Here is a 23,496-nt window from a genome sequence, read left to right as displayed (position 1 = left end):
TGTAGAGCCAAACTTTAATTCTGCCTAGTAAAAATAATGTATGAGAATGATATCAAAATCAATGGCTGATTTTACCATCATTTTAATTCAGACCTCTTACAAGGCACCTGACTAGAGGAAGTAAAAACTCATTAATTAATGAAGTAGATGTAATTTTAAAGACCTATTGAAAAGGATGTTCATCATAGATCTTCGAATTGGTAAAACCTGGAGATCATTACATAGAGGCTACAAAAATATACACTGAAGTAGAACAAAGAACTGCAGATTTTGAAGATCTGAAACAAAAACAGAAACTACAGAAAAGCTCAGTTCTGATGAAGGGTCACAGGACGCGAAACGTTAACCCTGCTTTCTTTCCACAGATGCTGAGACATGCTGACTTTCACTGGCAATTTCTGTTTTTGTTACAAAAATTTTAACTACAAATAATTCTGAGACTCAGGTGAGAAACAACCTGTCAGAGTAATGTACATTTCTGCTACTTTGGCTCTCCAATCCAGCCACAACTCTATCCCCATTTCCAAACTCTGTCTCACATCCCAATCCAGCCCAAGGACAAATCTCCCTGCCAGCTAGCCAACTTTCAAGTACAGGATTGCCCATTTGTAGGCATAGAGCTCTTGGGCAACATATAAAAGTCCCACCCTCAAAATGGGCTAGGTATCTTCCCAAAGATTCTGGATGACTGGCTCACAACTTACTGATTAATGGTTAAAATTACCTTTCTGTGTTTTCAAGGTTTGAAGAATTTCTTGCAAGAAAATGGTCTTCTGAGAAGCGGTTTGGTGTGGAAGGATGTGAGGTGTTAATTCCAGCTTTGAAGACCATCATTGATGTATCTATTTCGAAGGGGATAGACAATGTAATTATGGGAATGCCACACAGGTAAGACACCTGGTCTTAAAATTTTCAAAAAAATGTGATTTCTCAGCTCATTTTGATTCAATTTAAAAAATATACAGGGTTGCATAAAGTCAGAAATGCTTGTTAGAAAGCTAACAGATGTTACCCCATCCTCGTTTGATGCTTACACCAATTGCATTGCTCCATGTACTATCTTAGATAAGACGAATAAACTCAGCATAAACTTGGAATTGAACTTACTGATCTGTTCAGCTGACTGCTACCCTTATTTTACAGGCTGATTCCTGGAGTCAATTTTTCCATGGATTATAGTATAATTCTCGCATTGAAAAACTCCACAGAGGCCAGTATCCCATCACCAAGCCATCTTTTATTTACACATGGAGAGTTCTTGACATTGATCCAGCTCCCTCAGAGCCAGTGTGAACAGAATGACTGACACTCCGGTTCTTATCTGTTAACTGGAGCTTTCGAATCAGGGAACTCGTATTCTAGGAGGTTGACCTGGCTGACCTCGTTACAATTGCTACATCCCTCCCCCTCTGAGACCGAGGACATAGGCCAGTTCTTTTTTTGTCGCTCTTCTTGGGATGTTTTAATACCAGGCTAGGTTCCTCCAACACTGCCTCTGATACAGGCAGTGTGTAATGCACAACAGCTCACCTCTTGCGCCCGGACCACCTCAGAAGAAATTCATTCTCTTCTTCAGGTGGCAAAGGCATTCAGGCGGCGATATCCACTGTGTCCATCTCAGATTCCAAGGTCTCATGGGTGCCAGAGCAGTCAGAAAGACTGTTGAGGAGGAGGGCATGTTTGCTCCTGCATCGTTTGCAATTTTTCAATATTCATATGACCCACGTGCTTGTTCAGGACCGGCACACCTACCTGATCTTCATACGCCACTGGACCTGACCTTGCGTCAACTGTTCCTATTACCCATGCAGGATCATTCCTGTGGTTTCGACGCCAAACATTGTCCCTCGAAGTAAACTGTCTCTCTCGCTTAGCGGAGTCTTGCATCCAGCATTGGCGTTCCTGATGTTAAATCACTCTCCCCCTCCCAAGTCTGGGAAGATCAGGTGTAGCCTGGTGTGGAGTCTTCTCCCCATTAGTAACGCTGCTGGATCTATCCCTGTAGTTACATGAGAGCTGAAGCTGTAGGGTGTTTCTTTAAGCCTGCCTTCAAAGTTAGGACTGCCGTTTTTGCCAGACCATTGGATGAAGGCTGACCTAGTATGTCGAATGCCATTCAACTTTAGGAAATACTCAAAATCCCTGCTGGTAAACGATCGCCTGTTACCTGTGACCAACACTTCTGGAAGACTGTGTATTGCAAAAGATGCATTCAGTTTTTCTATCATCGTCCCCGTGTTTGGCGAATCAACTCTATGCACATCCAGCCACTTTGAATGAATGTCCACAATGACTAAGAACATTGAGCACATGAAAGGACCTCCATAGTCCATGTGTAACTGAGTCCAGGGTTTACCCGACCATCCAACAAATACGGGGGAGCTGTTGGTGGTAATCTTTGTCTTTTTTGGCATTCTGGGCACAGCTCCACCAACACAGCTATGTTTGCATCTAGTGCTGGCCACCAGACATGGCTTCTTGCCAACATCTTCATTTTGAAAACTCCTGGATGACCCTGGTGGAGTTTGCCATAATCTGGTGATGACCTTTGCTCAGGACAATCACTCTTACTTGCCATAATAATATGCTGTCATCTACAGTGATCTGGTCTCTCTGGGTCCAAAAAGATTTCAATTCTGGTTGTGACAGCCCTTTGGTATCCCCATCACCACCAACTGTTTTAGTTTTACCTGGAGTGGATCTTTCTGTGTCCAGAGTCTGATATTGTCAGCTGTGACTGAAAGTGTGTCCAGAAAATTGAAAACCATTACAGACTTTTCCTGATCTTTTCCTGATCTCCCAGATGATGTTCCAACTTGTAAATGTATGCACTTAGTCTTAGAGCCCACCGCTGAATTCGGCCTGAAGCTATGAGTGGCACTCCCTTGTCCTCTTTAAGTAGACCTAGCAGGGGTTTGTGGTACTTCACTATTACAAATTTACATCCGTAAAGGTATTGATGGACTTTACAGAGTGTGCACTCTCCTGGATACTGGCCTATGAGTTTTCTTACTCAATTTAGGTCTACTGGAACTCCTCTGTTGTCTCATGTCCATATACTGGCAGCAACTACAATAGCTTGCCGGCTGGATCCCGAAGAAATTTTAAGTTTGGCTGAGGTTTGACTTTGTTTTGGGATTTTGCTGTGGGCTGACTTAGAGTCCCTCTGTTCAGGATATGGTCTGATTGAGACTATGCAATTGCCTTAATTCAAGTGATGGCTCCCCAAGCTCAGTCAGACTGGCAAGGATGTCCACTTCTTTCAGAATACCCTGAAACTCATATGCTCCACTTTCTACATTTTCCAATGATAAAGCCAGTTGTAGTGCTTGTTTGAAGTCCAGTTTGGGCTTCAGCTAGTTGGCGCTTTTGCATTGTTACATCATTAATCAGACATACCAAACGGTTTCTCAGCATCCCATTCTCATCGCCACTGAAATAATTCCACAGAGGCTGGTATCCCATCATCATGTCACCCTTTATTTACATGTGGAGGGTTCTTGACATTGATCCAGCTCCTTATCTGTCAGCAAGGTTTCCCTGATTGGACCAGATTAACAGCCACAATCAGGGAACTCATTCTATGAGGTCCACCTGACTGACATTGTTACAATCACGACATGAACCACAAACTATTGTTTCAAGTGGACTTAAGTTATAATAGTTTGACTAAGGGCTCTTATGATACAATGGTAGTGTTTCTAGTATGTAATAACATCTCTGAACAGGTCAGTTAGAAAATATATATAATAGATCAGCTGATTTAAGCCACAAAATAATCATCTTCTGTAGTTTGCTTTGTTCATGTTCAGGTATACTGGCCAATATGCAATAATAACAATCAGTTCAGAGTCAGTTGAAGAGATCAAATGAAAGCTACACCTTTACATAAAAAAAAAGTCAGGTGCTTGAAACAAAACTTTTCAGTTATATTTTAATTCTGTAGAAGTGTAATTAAGCCTGGAATAGTAATTTGTTTGTCAGTTATTTGGTTTGAGGGTGCAACAGTTTTGTTTATAGAAATAACTATGAATTGGTTGTACTGTTTTATGCAAACTCAATTGTTTTTGCAGATATTTTGTTAAAATTTTATTGTTGATGTATGTTTTTGCCTTTTACCTTGGGGAATTTAAAAAAAAAATTTCGATAAATATATGTAGATATTACAAAAATAGCAAATGATTATGAAAGTGTGTGAAGATGCTGTCACTTTAAAAAGGTATTTTGTCCTGGATATTTTTGAAGAGAGATTATAAAGACAGAGGTGTAAAACTGACTACCAAAGACAGCCTAAATCAACAATTTATGAGCCTTTAGGTGTTTTTTTAAACAGTTGTAACAATGGAAGGGGAGTGGACAGTTCAGTCAGACCAGGCTTTCTAGTTTTTTTTAAGCTATTGTAGTGAGAAGCTGTTTGGGGCCTCAGAAGGGTTGAACTTCAGTAAATGATTACTAGCTGCTACTTTCTCCAAAATCTCTCTTGATGTTGTTTCCTCCTGGATTGAAGAACTGCATATAAGAATCTGTGTCTGAATTTACCTTTTTGCCAAGGGGTGTGTCATAGTTAAAAGGATTGTAGAAGAATTACTCAAATTTTTCACTAGGTACGGACTACCCACAGAGATGCAATCAGATCAAGGGTCAAATTTTATGTCAATATTATTCAGGGAAGTTATGAATAGCTTGGGAATAAAACAATTCAAACCCACAGTGTACTATCCAGAATTGCAGGGACCATTAGAACGATGGCATATAACTTTAAAGACCATGTTTGGGGCGTATAGTCAAGACTGTCTGGATGATTGGGATAATGAATTGCGTTTGCACTTTTTGCAATTAGGGATACACCAAATGAATTTGGACATGAGGTGAAAGGACCACTAAAATTAATTCAGGAGAAATTTGTGAGTCAGAATTCAGAGACCACATATTTCGACTGTGTCAAATTTTAGGGAAAGATTAAATAGAGCAGGTGAGTCAGCTAGACAGCATTTAAAGGTAGCACTGCATATGATAAAACAGGAAGCAGACAAGAAATCAAAAGTTCACAATTTTGCTAATGGAGATAAAGTGTTAGTGTTACTTGCAATAATAGGTGAACCTGTAAAAGTAAGGTTTAGTGGACCTTATCAAATTGAAAGGAGATTGCGTGAGGTGAATTATTTGATATGAACGCCAGATAGAAAGACGTATCATAGAGTGTTTCATATGAATATGCACAAAAGGTATTTTGATAGGGAAGGAAAGGAAAAAGAGAATGTGTTACTGGTTACCACACAGAGTGAAGAACCAAGTTCAGAGGATTCTGAATTGGACATTCCCCAAATTAACTTGGACAATAAAAAAGTTCTCAAAAATTGGGATACATTATTGTGTTACTTTCCAGAGGAAAATCAAAATTACCTGAATGAGTTTTACTGTCATATGGGGAGATATTTGGGAGAAAGCTGGGAAGTACTAATCTAATGATGCATGATGTAAATGTAGGAAATGCTTTTCCAATTAAGCAACATTCTTACAGACTTAGCCCTCTAAGGTTGGCATACGTTCAAAAAGAGATTGAACACATGCTCAAAGACAACATAATCGAAGTGAGTTGCAGCAACTAGAGCTCACCCAAATTAGTGGTGCCAAAACCAGATGGTACCCAATGACTATGTGTGGACTATCGCAAAGTCAGTGCAGTTACAAAGTCTGATTCATATCCTGTTCCACATTTAGAAGACTGTATTTGGGAAGGTGGGACAAGCAACTTATATTTCTAAGTTGGACTTCTTGTACCAAATTTTAGCAGTATGGTTGCTCAATTGACTGATTTATTGAAGAAGTGCAGAAAATTTCAGTGGGCGGTACACTGTCAGAAGATATTAGAGAGCCTGAAAGCTCTGTTAAGCACTGCCCCAGTGTTAGCCACACCCAATTACACAAACCCATTCAAGGTGGCTATCAATGTGAGTGAAATGGGTGTCAATGCTGTACTCTTACAAGAAGATGACAAGAAGATAGAAAGACCTTTTTCCAGAAAATTGATTTCTCATCAACAGAAATATTCCACAATTGAGAAGGAAATCTTGAGCATGGGGTTGGCATTACAATATTTCAACATTTATATTGCCAGTAATGTGCCTGAGGCAGTTGTATATACTGATCATAACCCATTAAAGTTTTTGAAGAAATTTAAGGACAAAAATACCAGACTGTTTAGATGGAGCTTATTATTGCAGTCATTCAATTTGAAAATTATACACGTGGCAGGACGAGAAAATGTAATTGCCAACGCATTGTTATGACTTTCCTGAAGAAAGACAGAGGCATTTGGTGACAGAATAAACGGACTGAGATAGAATGTAGTAGTGAATGTTTGCATAATTAGAGTCATTGTAATGTATGTGTATTCTAGTGTACGAATAGAGTATGACTAAGGGTTTTAAAATGAATTTGTATATTGATGGTTCATTTCTTTTTTAGGGGAGAGGTGTGATGATGCTGTTTCTTTAAAAAAGTTATTTTGTCCTGGGTTGTTTTTTAAAGAGAGATTGTAACACAATAGGTATAAAACTGGCTACTGGAGTTGGCCTAAGTCAACAATTTAGAAAGCCTTTAGGTTTTTTCAAAACAGTTGTAACAATGGAAAGGGTATGGCCAGTTCTCATAGACCAGCTTTCTATTTTTTTTTTAGCTGTAGTAGTCAGAAGCTGTTTGGGGTCTCAGAAGGGTTGAAAACTTCAGAAAATGATTCCTAGCTGCTACTTTCTCTGAAATCTCTCTTGATGTTGATTCCTCCTGGTTTGGAGAACTGCATCTGTGTCTGAATTTACCTTTTGCCTAGGAGTGTGTCATAGGTACTCTATCTATTATTCGGTTAAGTTTTCCAATAGTTAAGTTATTCTAGATTCCTCTTTCTTTTGTTTGTATTTTAACTATAGTGTTTAAATAAATTGTGTTCTGCTTAAAGACCAGTTGCATCACATCTGGAGCATGCACTTCACACCTACCTTTAAAGTAAGACAAAGTTAGGGTCTAGGCTACCTTCTTAAAATGTTTTGAGGGAATCTAGTCTGGCCCATAACACGTGCCTGCTCCTTTGTTTTTAAGATCAATTCTGGAGTTTTGGTTGTGCATTTCCTGTCATTTGCAGTTAAATGCATTGAAACAGAATTGATTTTTGTCATACTGAGAAAACTGTAAAAAACGTAGAGGAAGCCATTAAAAGTGTAATGTTGCTATTTCTAATACTTGCATTTTATTTCATATATGCAAAAAATTGGTGACACTGCAAATTGTATTTAAATTAGAAGAAAGGATTTTAAACAAACATTCTATTTTTAAAAAGATAAAATTCTTAAACGGTAGGAAATATTTTCTAGCCGCTTGGTGAATGACATTTTTCCTCTCCTTTTCTTCTGTTGCTCAAGCTATGCAGCGATACAAGTAAGCCATTTCAACCAGTGAGTGCATGCTACCATTTTGATAACCATTGCTAGTTCATCTTTTTAATCCCAATTTCCTAGCAGACTTCATATTCCTTACTAACTTTACTTCACAAGTTGTGAAAATACTATGGCTTAAAGAGGTGTATGTTGTCCTTTTTTGATGAAGAGAAGTTGAGACAGAAGTGCTGAGCGGTACATTCAAAGCCAATAAAGTAAACAGCTTATGAGACCTTGAGATTTTTGTAAGATAGAACAATAGAAGCAGCATGAATGGGTGGAGTCAGGCTCCCACAGATCCAGGGTTTTAGTTTAGCTTCTGGTAGTTGCTAGCGTTTTGAAGCTAATTGTGGAAGTTGTCTCTCTGTCCCTGCTACAGCTAAAAAGCTTGGGTTCTGTTTCTGCTGCCAGAACCCCATGTGAGACAATCTATTTTACTGACTTGGCCTTTGCCAAAGATTTGTTTATGAGATGTTACTATATTGGACCAGCTGCTGTTTAGCAGTTAAATAATTTATTTTATTCTGTTAAGTTTCCCTATAGATTTAAAGTTATACCAATTCTTCTTTCTTTAATTTGTATTTTAACTGGGGTTAAGAACAAAGTGTGTTTTTCTTAAAGTCAAGCAGTGTGACCAATCAAATTATATCTGAAACACAGCACTTCATACTTGCCTTAAAGTTAGGGTCTAGGCTATCTCCTTTATATAGCTGCAGGAGGTTTGGTCTGATCCATAACAAAGTGGACATTCATCTTGCTATTAAAGGTATTTAAGTTTGTGTCTGTGGCTTTCTTGATATATGTGCCTGAAATTCTTTCAAGCCATTGAGGAAGTTTTTCTGCATTTGCTTATAATCAAATTAACCAAATCATTATGTTTCCACATTCAGTACTTCTCACTGGAGGGAAGAAGTCCTCCCCTATCTACCCTGCCATTTTTTCTTATCATTTTATCATTTGAAATGGCATAATCATACTATCTCAACATCTTCCTATGAGAAATGTAACCTGATTTACCTAGTCTTTCATCATAGTTCAGTCCCTTCCTCTCCCATATCAATACAGTAAATCATAGCTGGATTTCTTTGCCCAAGTCCACTTCATCCTTTCTGTGGTAGGTACCTGAAATGGAACATTCTATTCTAATAATACTGAGGATCCCTGCATGCAATTGAATTGTTGCTTAGATTATAAAATCAATGCAAATTTAGGTGATAGGGGCGAAGTTCAGAGAAAGTTTGCACTTTGAATAGTTTTGGGGAGGGGTAATTCTGAAACCTGATTTCAGTGAATAGGTATTAAATTCTGTTACCTTTCCTCATAATTAATGGCTGTTAATTTTGGGATATATTAAAAGACTGATTTAAAAATATTGTTAAATATTCAAGGAAATACACTTTCATAGTTGCTAAATAATTTGAAAACCTTTCTAGAGGCCGGTTAAATGTGTTGGCCAATGTAATCCGGAAGGATTTAGAGCAAATTTTCTGCCAGTTTGATCCAAAGCTGGAAGCTTCAGAGGAGGTAAGCATTAATCTATTTTAGACACATTGTAAATCAACGGGTTGTGTTTGTAATTCTCAAAGTAACTTTTTTATATTTTATGTTTTATGATAGCATGGTATTTGCTCATACTGTGATATACTATTGGTCAAAATAAGATAAGAATATCTATGAAAAAATAGGTTGCGTTTAGATTTGTAAATTTTCTTGTTTTAAAATGCATCTGTGGAATTGTGGGCCTAATTGGTTACCACTAAATTAATATGTTAAGTAAACAAGTTCTTATTTTAAGTTGCACAATTAATCTTTTTTAAAATATATAAATTTCATTTATAGTGATAAACAATCCAAGTGCAACTATCCACATCCAGAATGGTTTCCAAATGTCAGTGAGCTCCGGGTGATGGTGGACAGAATGAGCTGTGCAGACAAAATATTTTTGCCTATTCCCAGAAATCAAAATACTAACAAGCAAAATTATGCATAATAAGGTTGAGGGCACATACGCTTAAATTTTATTTTAAAAACACAAACGTGTGACAGCAGATTTTCGCCCGCCGTGTTTCATTTAAATCAGATGGGATGTGAATCAAAAGATATGATTATTTTCAGATATGCACTCAGATGTTGGCACGGTGGCTCAGTGGTTAGCACTGCTGCCTCACAGCGCCAGGGACCCGGGTTCAATTCCACCCTCAACCGTCTGTCTGTGTGGAGTTTGCATATTTGCCCCGTGTCTGCATGGGTTTCCTCTGGGTGCTCCGGTTTCCTCCCACAGTCCAAAGATGTGCATGCTAGGTGGATTGGCCATGCTAAATTGCCTGTATCGTTCAGGGATGTGCAGCTTAGGTTGTGTAAGGGTGATGGGTCTGGGTGGGATGCTATGAGGGTCGGTGTGGACTTGTTGGGCAGAAGGGTCTGTTTCCATACTGTAGGGATTCTATGATGTTTTCAGATATGTTAATTTAGTGATAACCAATTATGCCTCCAATTCTACAGATACATTTTAAAACCACCAGAAAATTTTCAAATCTAAACAGTGAAACTTATATTTTAATAGAGATTTTTATCTCATTATTTTCAGATATGCACTCCCTTTGTACTTTAATGGTGTCTATTGACAATGCCAAATGAAAAATATTCCCTGATTCTTCTCTCAGAGGTTGTGTATCTGCAGAATTCTTTACCACAGAGGGATCTTGAGTCTGAGTGACTAAGTGTATTCAAGGCTGAGATAGTCAGTTTTTTTAATCAGTATGGGAATCAAGGGTTATGGGGAAAAGACAGGAAAGCGTAGAGGATTATCATATCATCCGTGATCTCATTGAATGACAGAGGAAAATTAATAGGCTGAAAGGCCTATTTCTGCTTCTGTGTCTAATAGTCTTATGATATTCTTGTCTAGCTTAATAGTGAATAAGGAAATGGGCCATGTCAATGAAAGTAGCATTCATTTTTAGATTGGCCACAGGAAAACAATGAAGCTTTTACATCCTGACCCCATTCAAGATAATCTCATGAAATTATTCAGGAACTCGTTTTAAACATTTTTCCCAAGCATCAGTTTTAAAGTGGAAACCAACTGCTATGACAGCATTTAGTATCCGAGAATTTAATACACTATTAATATTTTGGAATGTGATATGTTTGTAGTTCATATTTGATTTAGGTCTGACAACTATGTTATTTAGTGATTCTCCTCTCTATATTTCAAAATATAAATAGCTGATGCACCAAATGTCCTCAGTTCTTGAGTGATTGCCTAGTATTTTGAGAGGTTGTTGCTTTGAAACTCTAATTTCGCCGCATTTTCCAGTACTTTGTTGCACTTCAGGAAAGCATGAATGTTTTACCAAGCCTCCTATTTTCTTTACTGTGATAAAATTACTAACTAAAAATTTAAAAAAATGAAGTCTCAGCCTTAACAACAAACTTTAGAACAAATATCTGGGAAAAAGAAAGACTTGCTTCAGGTTTCTTTCCATGACATTGGGCGGATTTTGGCAAAAAGAATGGCGGGCAGGTGAACGTAATCTGGGCAGAGGCAAAAAAAGTCAGATTATCGCGATGGAGATGAATTTGGCAAGTAAACTCTCCCTCTTCAGGTGGCAGGCTTACTATCTCGCCAGCTGGTGGTTAAAGGCATATCTGCATGCTTTTACATCTCATTAGTACCCACAACTTGATTGAATCAACCCTGCCGTCCCAATTATCATCCACCCAATTGACAAACACAGCATTTCAGAAACTCAACAGCACAAAGCAGATGTGTACTTGGTGAGTTGCACTTCTTCATCCACCTTGGGTTAAGTACTTGGCTGCTTCATTCTTATTGCAAGTCGGTTTTAAATGATGCTTAAAGTCACTCACGCTGTCACTTGTCCAGATACAGTGGAGCCTTTCAAGTGGATGTACCAATTCCTGAGGTCATTTCCAAATCCAACTGACACACGAAAATTGGAACAGTTTATAGTCTACCAGCTGATGATTCCTCCCTAGTAAATGAATAGGATGCCTGGGAAGTGTGAAAGATTGGCAGCTGAGTTAGCCCTTAAGGGCACATTATGCATGTGATGGTAAGGGCCATACAGTGGCAGTTAAAATGTGTGATGTCCCTATGAGTGTGAGGTTGCAGTGTGAAGATGGTGGCACTTACTGTTGCAGAGTGCAGGAGGTTGTTCATCTTGTTCCTGCATTGCATCCTGCTTCTTAGGTTTTTACTTGAGACACTGGCCCCTGGTAAAACCTAGGCTCAGGCCACCCAGAAATGATGGTAGGACTTCCCTCACCCATCAGTGAGAAAGATTTCTGGCCCTGATGACCCAGAGCAGAGTGGTCAGTTAGGAGTCTGTGAAGTTGGGAGCCAATTTCTGGTGCCTTGCAGTCATCTCCAGGTTTTGGGCGGTGGTGAGGGATTGATGACCGGAGGTTTTTTTATTAGCTTTTGACTTGCAGTGTGTGAAGGGGTGACTGGGTGACCTTCAAATATGGTACCAGAAACTTTGAGCCCAGAAAGTGCACATGTTTGGCATGCAACAAGGAAAAGAGGAAATGATCTTATCCGCCATGGCAGAGGTGACACAATCTAATTTGCTCACTGCCACACTTTAACTTTGGAATGGAAAATTCCAGCCACTACTTTTTATAAAACAAAAGGTATTCAATTAATTAATGATAAGTGATTGTACACTTGCAATGTCAAACATGTTTAATTTATTGATATGTCATAAGATTCAGGATATGATCACATGGTCAATTAAAGGTGCTTAAAATGTCTGGTCAATTATTGCTTTGCCTTTCTGGCTTCTATTGAGTCTTGGATTTGTTTTCTGCATTCACTGTTTTGTTGGAGATAATGCTAGTGATTCATAGAACATAGAACAGTACAGCACAGTACAGCCCCTTCAGCCCACGATGTTGTGCCGAACTTTTACCCTAAACCTATCTAACCTCCACCCCTACCTTATACTATCATCCATATGCCTATCTAATAGCTGCTTAAATGCCCCTAATGAGGCTGACTCAATGCATTCCACGCCCCTACCACTCTCTGAGTAAAGAACCTACCTCTGACGTCTCCCCTATGTCTACCTCCACTCACTTTAAAACTATGTCCCCTCATAATAGCTACCTCCACCCTAGGAAAAAGTCTCTGGCTATTCACTCTATCTATACCTCTGATCATTTTGTCCACCTCTATCAAGTCACCTGTCATCCTTCGTCGTTCTAAACCTTTCCTCGTAAGACCTTCCCTTCATTCCAGGCAACATCCTGGTAAATCTCCTCTGCACCTTTTCCAACGCTTCCACATCTTTCCTGTAATGAGGCGACCAGAACTGGACACAATACTCCAGATGTGGCCGAACCAGGGTTTTGTATAGCTGGAGCATAACTTCATGGCTCTTGAGCTCAAGCCCTCTATTAATGACACCTAACACACCATACACTTTCTTAACAACTTAATCCACCTGGGTGGCAGCTTTCAGGGAACTGTGGACATGAGCCCCAAGATCCCTCTGCTCCTCCACACTGCCAAGAATCTTTCCGTTAACCCTGTATTCTGCTTTCAAATTTGTCCTTCCAAAATGAATCACCTCACACTTTTCAGGGTTAACCTCCATCTGCCACTTCTCAGCCCAGCTCTGCATCCTATCAATGTCCCAATGTAACCTAGAACAGCCCTCCGCACTGTCCACAACTCGACCCACCTTCGTATCGTCCGCAAACTTACTCATCCACCCTTCCACTCCTACATCCAAATCATTTACAAAAATCACAAAAAGAAGAGGACCCAGAACAGATCCTTGTGGTATACCACTCGTAACCGAACACCATGTTGAATATTTTCCATCCACTACCACCCTTTGTCTTCTAAGGGTCAGCCAATTCTGAATCCAATCTGCCACATTTCCCCCTATCCCATGCCTCCTTACTTTCTGCATGAGCCTACCATGGGGAACTTTATCAAATGCCTTACTGAAATCCAAGTATACCACATGCACTGCTGTACCTTCATCCACATGTTTGGTCACCTGTTCAAAGAATTCCAAACGCCAGAATTGTTTACATTTTTTGAAAGTTTATTTAAGAGATAACAAGGAATTAAGAGTATTATATCAATGTGAGGAATCACATGCAAACTTCATAATACACCATTTAGGGATCAGGAGATGTTAAGTATCATCTGGGGGTTTACCATGAAAGGATCAACCGAACAAATAACAAACACATTACCATGTCGCTTATGGCAAATCCATCACACCTTGAAGCAGTGAATCCAGTCGTACAGGGAAAAACCAAAGCAGTGCAGTTCTACCGTGGAGACACCACAGGCAAAACGGTAAGGGCAAGCAGATTCTTTTAAAACCTTATAAACAATTTATATTTATGCTAACTTTTGTCGGTATTTAAACAACTTAATCTGTGTTCAGTATTTTCTTTGTGGATAAATATTTGAAACGGGATATCAGAGCATATTCAGGTAAAAAAGTTGAGTCAAACTGAACCACTGATATTCAACAACTTGTGTTTGTCAAGGATAGGCCATGTTAATGAACAAGGTTTAATTTTTATGAAAAGGAGACTAAAGTAGTAGAACTGTTATGCATAACACTTATGTGGACTTACGCAAGGCATTTAATGAGGTTCTGTTCTTTGTCAATTAAAATATTTTCTTCCCTTTGCAGTGTTGTAGTACAATTCTCGTTGAACTAGGGCTGCCAACTAGTGCACTTCAGTCTAAATGAAATGTGGCTGTCAAAATTTGAAATGTGGCCTATTCAATCAGAATACAGATACCGTGTAAATATTTTGAACAGTATATAGAAACAAAGGCAGCAGCTTTCAGCAAAACAACTGCTGGTCAGTTCTGGCATGGAAGTTGCCTTTGGTTCTTGAAACTACTTTTAACTATTTATTACATGGATGCAGATAAAGTAATCAGGCTTTGCTGCTGATGTTTGTTGAGGTTTTCAGATAATTGGCGAAGTAAGGTATTTTTGAAATCAGAAACAAAAAAAACAGAAATTGCTGGTAAAACTTAGCACATCTGGCAGAATCTGTCGAGAGAAATCAGAGTTAAAGTTTTGGATCCAGTGACCCTTCTTCAGAACTGATGGCAGCAAGGAAAAAGTTGATATTTAAGCAGAAGTTTGGATGGGGAGGTGGGTGGAGGGGTGGTGTGTGGGGGAAGACTAAAAGATATTTGGAGATAAATCCCAAAGAGAGAGAAAAACGGTTGGACAGACAAAGGTATAGTGGAAGGTCATTTTGGGGAATGACTAGCTGTTTTATACCAGAAGGATGTGGACGCTTTGAAGAGGGCACAGAAAAGGTTTACTAGAATGTTGCCTGGTATGGGGATATTTTAGCTATGAAGAAAGGATGGCAAGGCTGGGTTTGATTTCACTGAAACACTGGAAACTGAGGTGGGGGGTGGTGGTGAAGTTGAAGTTGAAAGGATATTAATTGGTGTACATAGACTAGAAAGTAGGAGGCTTTTTTCCCAGGGTTGAGGGGTCAATTACTATGGGACACAGGTTCAAGGTGCAGGAGTGTAGGGGCAAAGTTTAGAAGAGATGTGTGAGGCAAGTTTTTCACACAATGGATGGTGAGTGCCTAGAACGCGCTAGGAATGATGAATAGGAAGGGAGTAGAGGGATACGGATTCTGTAAGTGAAGACAGTTTTAGTATGGAAAGGCAGAATGTGTCGGTGCAGGCTTTGAGGGCTGAAGGGCCAATTCGTGTACTCTATTGTTCTTTGTTCTTTGTTTAATGGGTGCTCTTAGCTGACAATGTGTTGTCTGTGCTTGCAGTCCTTGTGATGACAAGGCCTGGTGTGTTGGGTATGGGGTAAGGACATGGCCTCAAGCCCTAAAATTGTTGAACTCTATTTATGTCTAGAAGCCTGCAGAGTTCCCAAGCAGATTGCAGAACACCCACATTCTATCTTCAAAACAGACCTTAAGCTTTCAGTTGCCTGCCACTCCAACATCCCACGGTGTTCCCTGGCCAACATCTCTGTCTCAGGCTTGCTGCAGTATTCCGGTGATGCTTGGCTCAAGCTGGGAGAACAGTACCTCATTTTCTGCTTGGGAACTCTGCAGCCTTTAGGACTTAATAACGAGTTTAATAATATTAGGGCTTGAGGCCATGTCCTTACCCCAACTCCCACATACCAGGCCTTGTCATCACATGGACTGCTACCACACACAATCCATTGTGAGCTACTAACAGCCCCTATTAGTAGCTATTCATTCCCCCAGAATGACCTTTAGCCACTACTTTGCCTGTCCAACAGTTTTTCTCTCTCTTTCAGCTTAATTGCCAGCTGTTGTTTATACTCCCCAACCCCCACTCCACCTTCTGTGTAAGTATCAATCTTTTCCTCACTACCATCAGTTCTGAAGTAGTGTCACTGGCCCTGAAACGATAACTCTGATTTCTTTCCATGGATGCTGCCAGATCTGCTGAGTTTTCCAGCAACTTCTGTTTTTGTTTTTCTTTCTGATTTCCAACATCCACAGTTATTACTTTTTTAAAAAATTTTTGAAGCCGAGCTCAAGAGCAGATCCAGAGCCGCTAAGTTGCTCTAGAAAAGGCAAAATAGTGTTTTCAAGCTTCGTCAGCCAAAAGTATAAATAGAAATAGTTAACTATTAACTATCAACCTGAATTCTAATGGTTTGATATTCCACAAGATTTTTAGGTTTTTGTAGCCTGGATTGTATGGGCCTTATTCATTTAAAAACAACGTATGAGAAGCTACTTTATCAGGACTGGACTTAGTCTTTCACCAAGGTTTTATAGTTATAAATAAAAGTATAAATTGGACTGTGTAATTTATAACCTCTAAGAAAAAGGTTTGAAGAGTGAAATGGTTAACTCAGAAAATAATTATTTTTAAATTTCAAGGTTATGTCCATCCTTCTGCATGGTGATGCTGCTTTTGCAGGACAGGGTATTGTGTATGAAACGTTTCATCTCAGTGACCTCCCATCCTACACTACACATGGTACTATCCATGTTGTTGTTAATAATCAGGTAAGAGAAAGCACATCTGAGCTAATACAAAATAGAAATTGACGACAAATGTATTAGTAAATTGCTAAATTATTTCTGATCAGTGAAATTTATCTGGTACAATTGTTAATCTTGGAAATCAAATGCTGTTGTAGATTGGGTTTACTACAGATCCTCGCATGGCCCGCTCATCTCCATACCCGACTGATGTTGCACGTGTTGTGAATGCGCCTATCTTTCATGTAAATAGTGATGACCCGGAAGCAGTGATATATGTCTGTAAAGTAGCTGCAGAGTGGAGGAACACATTCAATAAGGATGTTGTAATCGATCTGGTAATTATTTTATATTACATTGCAGTATTTGACATGTTACAAACATAATTTCACATATATTTGGACAAACTATATATGGTACAATTTCATCAATCATTAAACTTTTTTTCCCCTCACCTGGAATGATATGGTTCAGAATAATTTGTAGTCACATAGATGTTTACGGCATAGAAGGTGGCTATTCAGCCCATGATGCCTGTGCTTGTTAACAAAGATCTGATTAGTTTAATCCCATTTACCAGCTCTTGACCCATAATTCTAGAGGCTATGACAACACAATTAATATCTAAACACTTCTTAAATGTTACAAGTTTATGGCCAAACCACACTTTCAGGTGTTGAATTCTAGACTTCACCACCTCTGGATAATAAACATTTTCCTCAACTTTCCTCTTAGCCTTATACTTGTTACCTTTATTCTGTGCTCATTGTTCTTGCCCGTCTACTCATGAAAAAAGTGTTTTCCTATCCACCTTATCTGTGCCCTTCATTGTCTTACAAACCACTATCAGCGACCTATAAACCTTGGTTGCTTCAAGGAAAGAAGCCCAGCCCATTCAATCTTTCCTCTTGCCTTAGATCCTCCACCCAGGCAGCATCCTGGCCTAACCAGTGTTTACACAATTCAGCACAACCTTCTTGCTTTTGTATTCTATGGCTTAGCTAAGGCCGTCTATAAGGCCCTTTGTGGAACCCCATTCAGATTTCCACATCCCTGTACCATCACCGTCTGCTTCCTGCCCCTCAGCCAGTTTTGGATCCACTGTACTATTTGGCTTGAATTCCATGGGCACTTAAAAATCTTATTAAAGTCCATGTATATCACATCAAATGCATTCACCTCATCATTATTCCTGATTACCTCCTCAAAAAATTTGATGAAATTCATCAAACACAACCTTCCCTTAAATTCAAGCTGACTATGTCTGATTAATCGAGTAATTTCCCTAACACCAAGCTTAGATTGACTGGTTTATAATTTTCTGGTGTATCCTCCCCTTTTTAAATAATGAGACATTGCTAGTAATCCTCCAACCCTCTGGCACCTCACCTGTGGCCCCCGATATCCCCTCCCTTGCCCTCCTCAACAGCCTGGATTACATTTTATCTGGGCTTGCATTTTACCCACTTTGATGGCTACTAATTCACTAATATCTCCTTCTATGTTCGTTTCTTTTTATATTTCATAGTCCTCTTTCTTGATGTCTATACCTGTATCGTCCTTTCCATTGTGAAGACCAACATAAAGTATCATTGTGGCCTAGAATCTAGGCCCGAAACGTCAGCCTTCCTGCTCCTATGATGCTGCTTGGCCTGCTGTGTTCGTCCAGCTCTACACCTTGTTATCTCGGATTTTCCAGCATCTGCAGTTCCTACTATCTCTGATTCAAACTGTCTGGACTACTTTCTGAATATTAGGTTCAGAACCTCCCCTCTATTGTTGGGCCATAAACATATGAGCTAAAAAAGTTCTCTTGGATGCAGTTTAAGAATTTTGCTCCTTACCTACCACAGGTGTGGAGATTAGTCCATAATTTTGGACAAAATGGAGAGAGCTTCAGCTTGCATCTCAATAGGCTCCATTTCACCTCTCAGAATAGACCATCAATATCAAAAAATAATCAATTTGATCATAGTGGATCTTTTTAATAGCTCAGCAAATGATGTTTTGAGTGTTCCTGAAAATTTTTGAATTTTTTTGTCACCTTTTGACTAAGGCAATGGAAATAGTAGGTTTGATCTTCTTTTTCAATCAAGCTTTTAAAAGAAATTCTGACACCATCTGAGATCCCAGTAATTGTGTAAACTAGATAATGCAATACAAAAAAAGTTTTGAGCTTGGATAATTATATCCACAATCTTGATGTCAACTGGTAGGTTTGCTATCGTAAAAGAGGACACAATGAAATGGATGAACCAATGTTCACACAGCCACTGATGTACAAGCAGGTCCAACAGCAAGTACCTGTTCTGAAGAAATATGCAGATAAATTGATGTCTGAAGGAGTTCTGACACTGCAGGAGTATGAGGTTTGCACTGTGTGTCAGTTACCAGTTGTGTCTCAAATTATAGTCTTAACAAGAGAAAATTGTTTGCTTGGGTGGATTTTAATACACTCCCCATGACAACTTCGATGGCAGGGGTCATTTACTCAATTGAAAATGTGATGGCTGATGTCCCCAGTGTGATTCCACCTCTGCCGCACATAAGTTCATGGTGGTAAGGCCCATAGATAACCTTTTTGCCTTGCTACTAATTAAGACCTTTAAGTAGTCATAGGAGAGAGAGGGTAGCAAGGGAAGGATGCTTATCAGAATGGAGGGCTGTGACTCATGGTATTCCACAGGGATCAATATTAGGACCCCTGCTGTTTATAATCTACATAAATAATTTCCAGGAAAACTTAGTTGCTCTGATTAGTAAGTTTGCAGATGATACAAAGATGATGGAGTTGCAGATAGTGAGGACAACTGTCAGAGAATACAGCAGGATATAGATCCATTGGAGGCATGGGCAGAAAAATGGCAGATGGAGTTTAATCTGGGCAAATGTGAGGTGATGCATTTTGGAAGGTTACGTACAGGTGGAAATTATACAGTGAATGGCAGAACCCTTAGGAGTATTGATATGCAGAGGCATCTGGGTATACAGGTCCATAGATCACTGAAGGTACCAGCACAGATAGATAAGGTAGTGAAAAAGGCATGCTTGCCTTCATTAGAAGGGGCATTGAGTATAAGGATAGATAAGTTATGCTGCTGCTTTATAGAACTTTAGTCAGGCCACACTTGGAATATTGCGCACAGTTCTGGTCACCATACTACCAGAAGGATGTGGATGCTTTGTAGAGAGTACAGAAGATGTTGCCTGGTATGGAGGATTTTAGCTATCAAGAAAGGATGGCTAGACTGAGTTTGTTTTCACTGGAATGCAGGAGGTTCAAGGGTGACCTAATAGAGGTTTATAGATAGACATGGATAGAGTGGAAAGTAGGAGGTTTTTTCCCAGGGTGGAGGGGTCAGTTACTAGGGGACACAGGTTCAAGGTGTGATGGGAGAAGTTTAGAAGAGATGTGTGAGGCAACTTTTTCACAGAAAGGGTGGCAACTGCCTGGAACTCGTTGCCGGAGGAGGTGGTGGAAACAGACACAACAGCAGCATTCAAGAAGCACCTGGACGAATACATGAATAGGAAGGGAATAGAGGGATATGGATGCTGTAAGTGAAGACAGTTTTAGTGTGGAAATTTGGCGGCGCAGACTTAGAGGGCTGAAGGGCCTGTTCCTGTGCTGTATTGTTCTTTGTTCTTTGTTTTTTTTGTTGGGGTTGAAGTCGGCAAGGGGAATCGCTCGTTCTTGAACACAGTGTCTGATTAAGCGACACAGCTGGGGAAGGGGAGGCCCACTGAGAGCTTCCTTCCTGAGCTTAGCTCCTGATACCCTTCCTACCCATCCTATACTTCTCGTACCTCCATCATTCACTTGTGCCTGGGTCCTGCTCATCAAGAATCTGACCAAACATGTATGTAGTACCAACAGCTCTGTATTAGCACTGCGAATCGGTGGAGAGCTGCCTGTCTGGTCAGCAACACTCAGTCGGCAGGAATTCTGGCTCCAGGGTCCTTGATCCTAGGGAAGGCCCAGCATGCCTAAGTGCATACTCAGCACTTAAAACATCAGCCATCCCAAAAGGAGGTGATGCAGGGCTCCTGCCAGCTCTCCAGCTTGTGGGCAAGACTCCCATTGCCACCATTAAATGCAACTGCTTGTGGGGCTCTCTAACCCATAAAGGTTGCTCTTAGAATTCTGTACTTATAGTTTTGATCCACAGTTGCAATTCAGTATTAATAATCCCCATATTGGTTTTGATTTATACTGGCTGATTTGACATTCTGCAGTAACGGTTTGGACATGTACTGCCAGACCTCATGTGAATGTTGCCAGGAAGTGCTTGACTGACTTAGTTTTCTCTTCCCTCCTGTGGGGAACACCTGATCTCATTTCAGATGCGTCCTCTTTGTAAATTTCAGAAATAAACCCAGACTGTACACTAACAAGATATATTCTTAGGCAGTGAGGACTTAACAATATTTGAATGAGCTTGTAATTATGACTTTTTTAAAGATTGTGATTTAATGGTTAAATATAAAACTGATTTTTATTCAACTGATTTTGTGGGTTTTAAAACACAGTCAACCAAATTCTGTTTTGGTTTTCTGATTGTAAATTTTTCCAGCTATGTTACTTGCAGATGTTGTAGCCGGTTTAGCATAAATTGATATATGTATTCGATGACTGTGTCTGTTTTTAGGAGGAAGTAGCAGTCTATGATAGAATTTGTGAGGAAGCCTTTACCAGAGCAAAGGATGAGAAAATTCTTGAAATTAAAGAATGGCTTGATTCCCCTTGGCCAGGTGGGCAAAATTTGATTGCCTAATAGGAGGTTATATATCTAAGACTTGCTGTAAAGATACACAGTGATAAACTGGTTTTTTACAAAGGTGTAAAAATAAGCAAGTAGAAACTGATAACACATTTTAAAAATGCGGTTCACAGCAGTTTGTTTTATTTGTTCGGGGGATCCGGGCTTTGCTGCTTGGGCCAGTATTTATTGTTCATCTCTAATTGCCCTAGAGAATATGCCGGTGAGCTCCTTGAACTGCGAAGAGGACATTTTTAAAAATAGAATGTAAATAAAAACAAATTATCAAACTGGTTTCCATTCTTATTGTTTAGAATATAACTTCAACTCTTTGCTGGAATGTATCTAATCTGAGTCTCAAAATAAGCATTGACCATGTCTTGCTTTTACACTTCTTGATTAATCTTAGCAGTATTAAATGATGCCTCAGAGCATTCTTTTAGTGAAATTTATCATTTTCCCTTGTACCATCAGCTTAATGATTAGAAAAACTCGCCTTTCATCTTAGGTTTCTTTACTCAAAGTGGAGAGCCAAAGAGTTTGACTTGTGCCCCCACTGGTGTTTCTGGAGAAATCCTCCAACATATTGGGAATGGAGCTAGCTCAGTGCCTGTGGAAGATTTTACCATTCATTCAGGTACGTATATGTGAACACATCATGGCTATTCGATGACAATATGTTAAATGCAGTTATTTTGTTCCAGAAATGTTTCCGATGATTGGGAGATTAACAATATGAGGCATGTACTGATGTATTTATTAATTCAGGGTTGCACTTGTTTTTGTTTATCAATGTTCCAGTATCAAAACTTAAGTGTTAGCTGCTAGCCGACTGAACTGCCTGTGGAGTGGGAGGTGGACTGAAAAGGTGCAGTGGGTCAAAGCAAACACCATCTGCTGTTCAAAGGAGCACAAATGAGCTGCTTCCCTAATTTGGCATGAATGTTAAATTGCTTTAATTGTGAACTTGCCACAGTCAGCCAGCCAGCCAAGTACAAGCACTTGTGTATAATATTCAAATAAAATATATTTCGAGCAGAGCAGGATTCATATTATCCATCAGCCTTTTTTTTTGTGCATGAGATTACAGCAGTATGTTATTGTCCATCTGCAGCTTGTGCCCTTTCCCTCCCCCCAATCCATGCTGGGTTTGGTACAGTGACAAATCTGTCACTAGCTGAATTAGAGGCAGAATTGGATAAAGGTGGTTGCAGGTGGGTTTAATTATTTTAATATAAAAGAAGGAGATATAAAATTTGATTCATGTTGCACTTTTGAAGTGACCTGCCAGTCTGAGGGTGTTTCTTGTACAACAATATAATTGGTCTTTTACTACATATGCCAAAAGTAGTATCACAACTTTTAAACGGATGCAACCACTAAATGGATTTTTCAGCAGCTTATAAAAGGAATGGATGGAATAGGAGTACAATAAAATGAAGTAAGAACAAGAAACTCAACTGCCAACTTTGTAATAAGTCAAAAAGATCACAGGTTCAATCGTAGCCTGTGCTATTAGATTTCAACTAGGATGATTGTATGAAACCTGAAACTAAGCTTCATATTCCTGAGCTGTCAAATTGTAACACCCTGATTTTCCCATTACATAACCTTCAAGCTGAAGCAGGTTGCCTGCCACTCTGAACCCTACCCAGAATGATGACCACAGAGCGAGTGTAATTGGGACAGTAAATGACCTAACACCATTTTCCGTCATTGGTCATTTATGCTTGACAGAGTGAATTAGAATCAGTCCTTCAACTTTGCAAATCATTGTTAAAGACAAATGAGTAGATCAAGTAAACTTCACAAACAACTGTTAGGGGCACCAGGAGTTGTTTCTCCTTTTCTCTGGAAAGTGAAGCCATATTGTAGAAAGGAGACAAGTGAATACAAAAACAGAAGCCAGGGCTAAATTTTCCCATTATTTTTAGCTAAGTATTTTTTCAGGGATTTTCAGAGAGGGTTTCCTGCTAGAGTTCATGGTGAATTTCGCGTGCATTCTTCTGCTGCTCTCCTAATTAAGGATGTATTTAGGCTCGAGAGCACCCTTCTTGTGCAATAATGCAGCAGCAGAGATGGAAGTGCTTGCCATCTCCAGGACCTTGCCTTGTTCTCATTGCTGGCACCATATTTAAAACTCACCTAGGCACCATTTCAGGGAAAATTCTGCCCTTGGAGGAATATGTAACACAAAGGAAGATTGTTGTGGTTGTTACACGGCAGTTATCTCAGCTCCAGGTTATTACTGCAGAAGTTCCTCAGGGTGGTATCCTCGGCACAAA

General features: G+C 39.6%; 1 protein-coding gene across 2 annotated transcripts in view; it reads left to right on the top strand.

Annotated features, from left to right (window-relative positions):
• Positions 1-23,496, top strand: part of ogdhl (oxoglutarate dehydrogenase L) — a 122,867-nt gene that overhangs the window by 52,710 nt on the left and 46,661 nt on the right. Inside the window, exons 7-15 of one of the 2 annotated variants that reach the window (XM_048616279.1) lie at positions 742-888; positions 7,416-7,448; positions 8,864-8,954; positions 13,594-13,773; positions 16,347-16,475; positions 16,610-16,789; positions 18,668-18,820; positions 21,101-21,203; positions 21,720-21,848. In XM_048616279.1, coding sequence (XP_048472236.1) covers positions 742-888; positions 7,416-7,448; positions 8,864-8,954; positions 13,594-13,773; positions 16,347-16,475; positions 16,610-16,789; positions 18,668-18,820; positions 21,101-21,203; positions 21,720-21,848 — 1,145 coding nt within the window. The remainder of the gene's footprint in view (positions 1-741; positions 889-7,415; positions 7,449-8,863; positions 8,955-13,593; positions 13,774-16,346; positions 16,476-16,609; positions 16,790-18,667; positions 18,821-21,100; positions 21,204-21,719; positions 21,849-23,496) is intronic. The other variant, XM_020533566.2, reaches the window with a different exon arrangement.

This window comes from Rhincodon typus, chromosome 34, assembly GCF_021869965.1.
Source record: "Rhincodon typus isolate 14 chromosome 34, sRhiTyp1.1, whole genome shotgun sequence".
Classification (NCBI taxonomy): Eukaryota; Metazoa; Chordata; class Chondrichthyes; order Orectolobiformes; family Rhincodontidae; genus Rhincodon; species Rhincodon typus.
The sequence above is the reverse complement of the archived record's forward strand: the minus strand, read 5'-3'. Positions and strand labels throughout refer to the sequence as shown.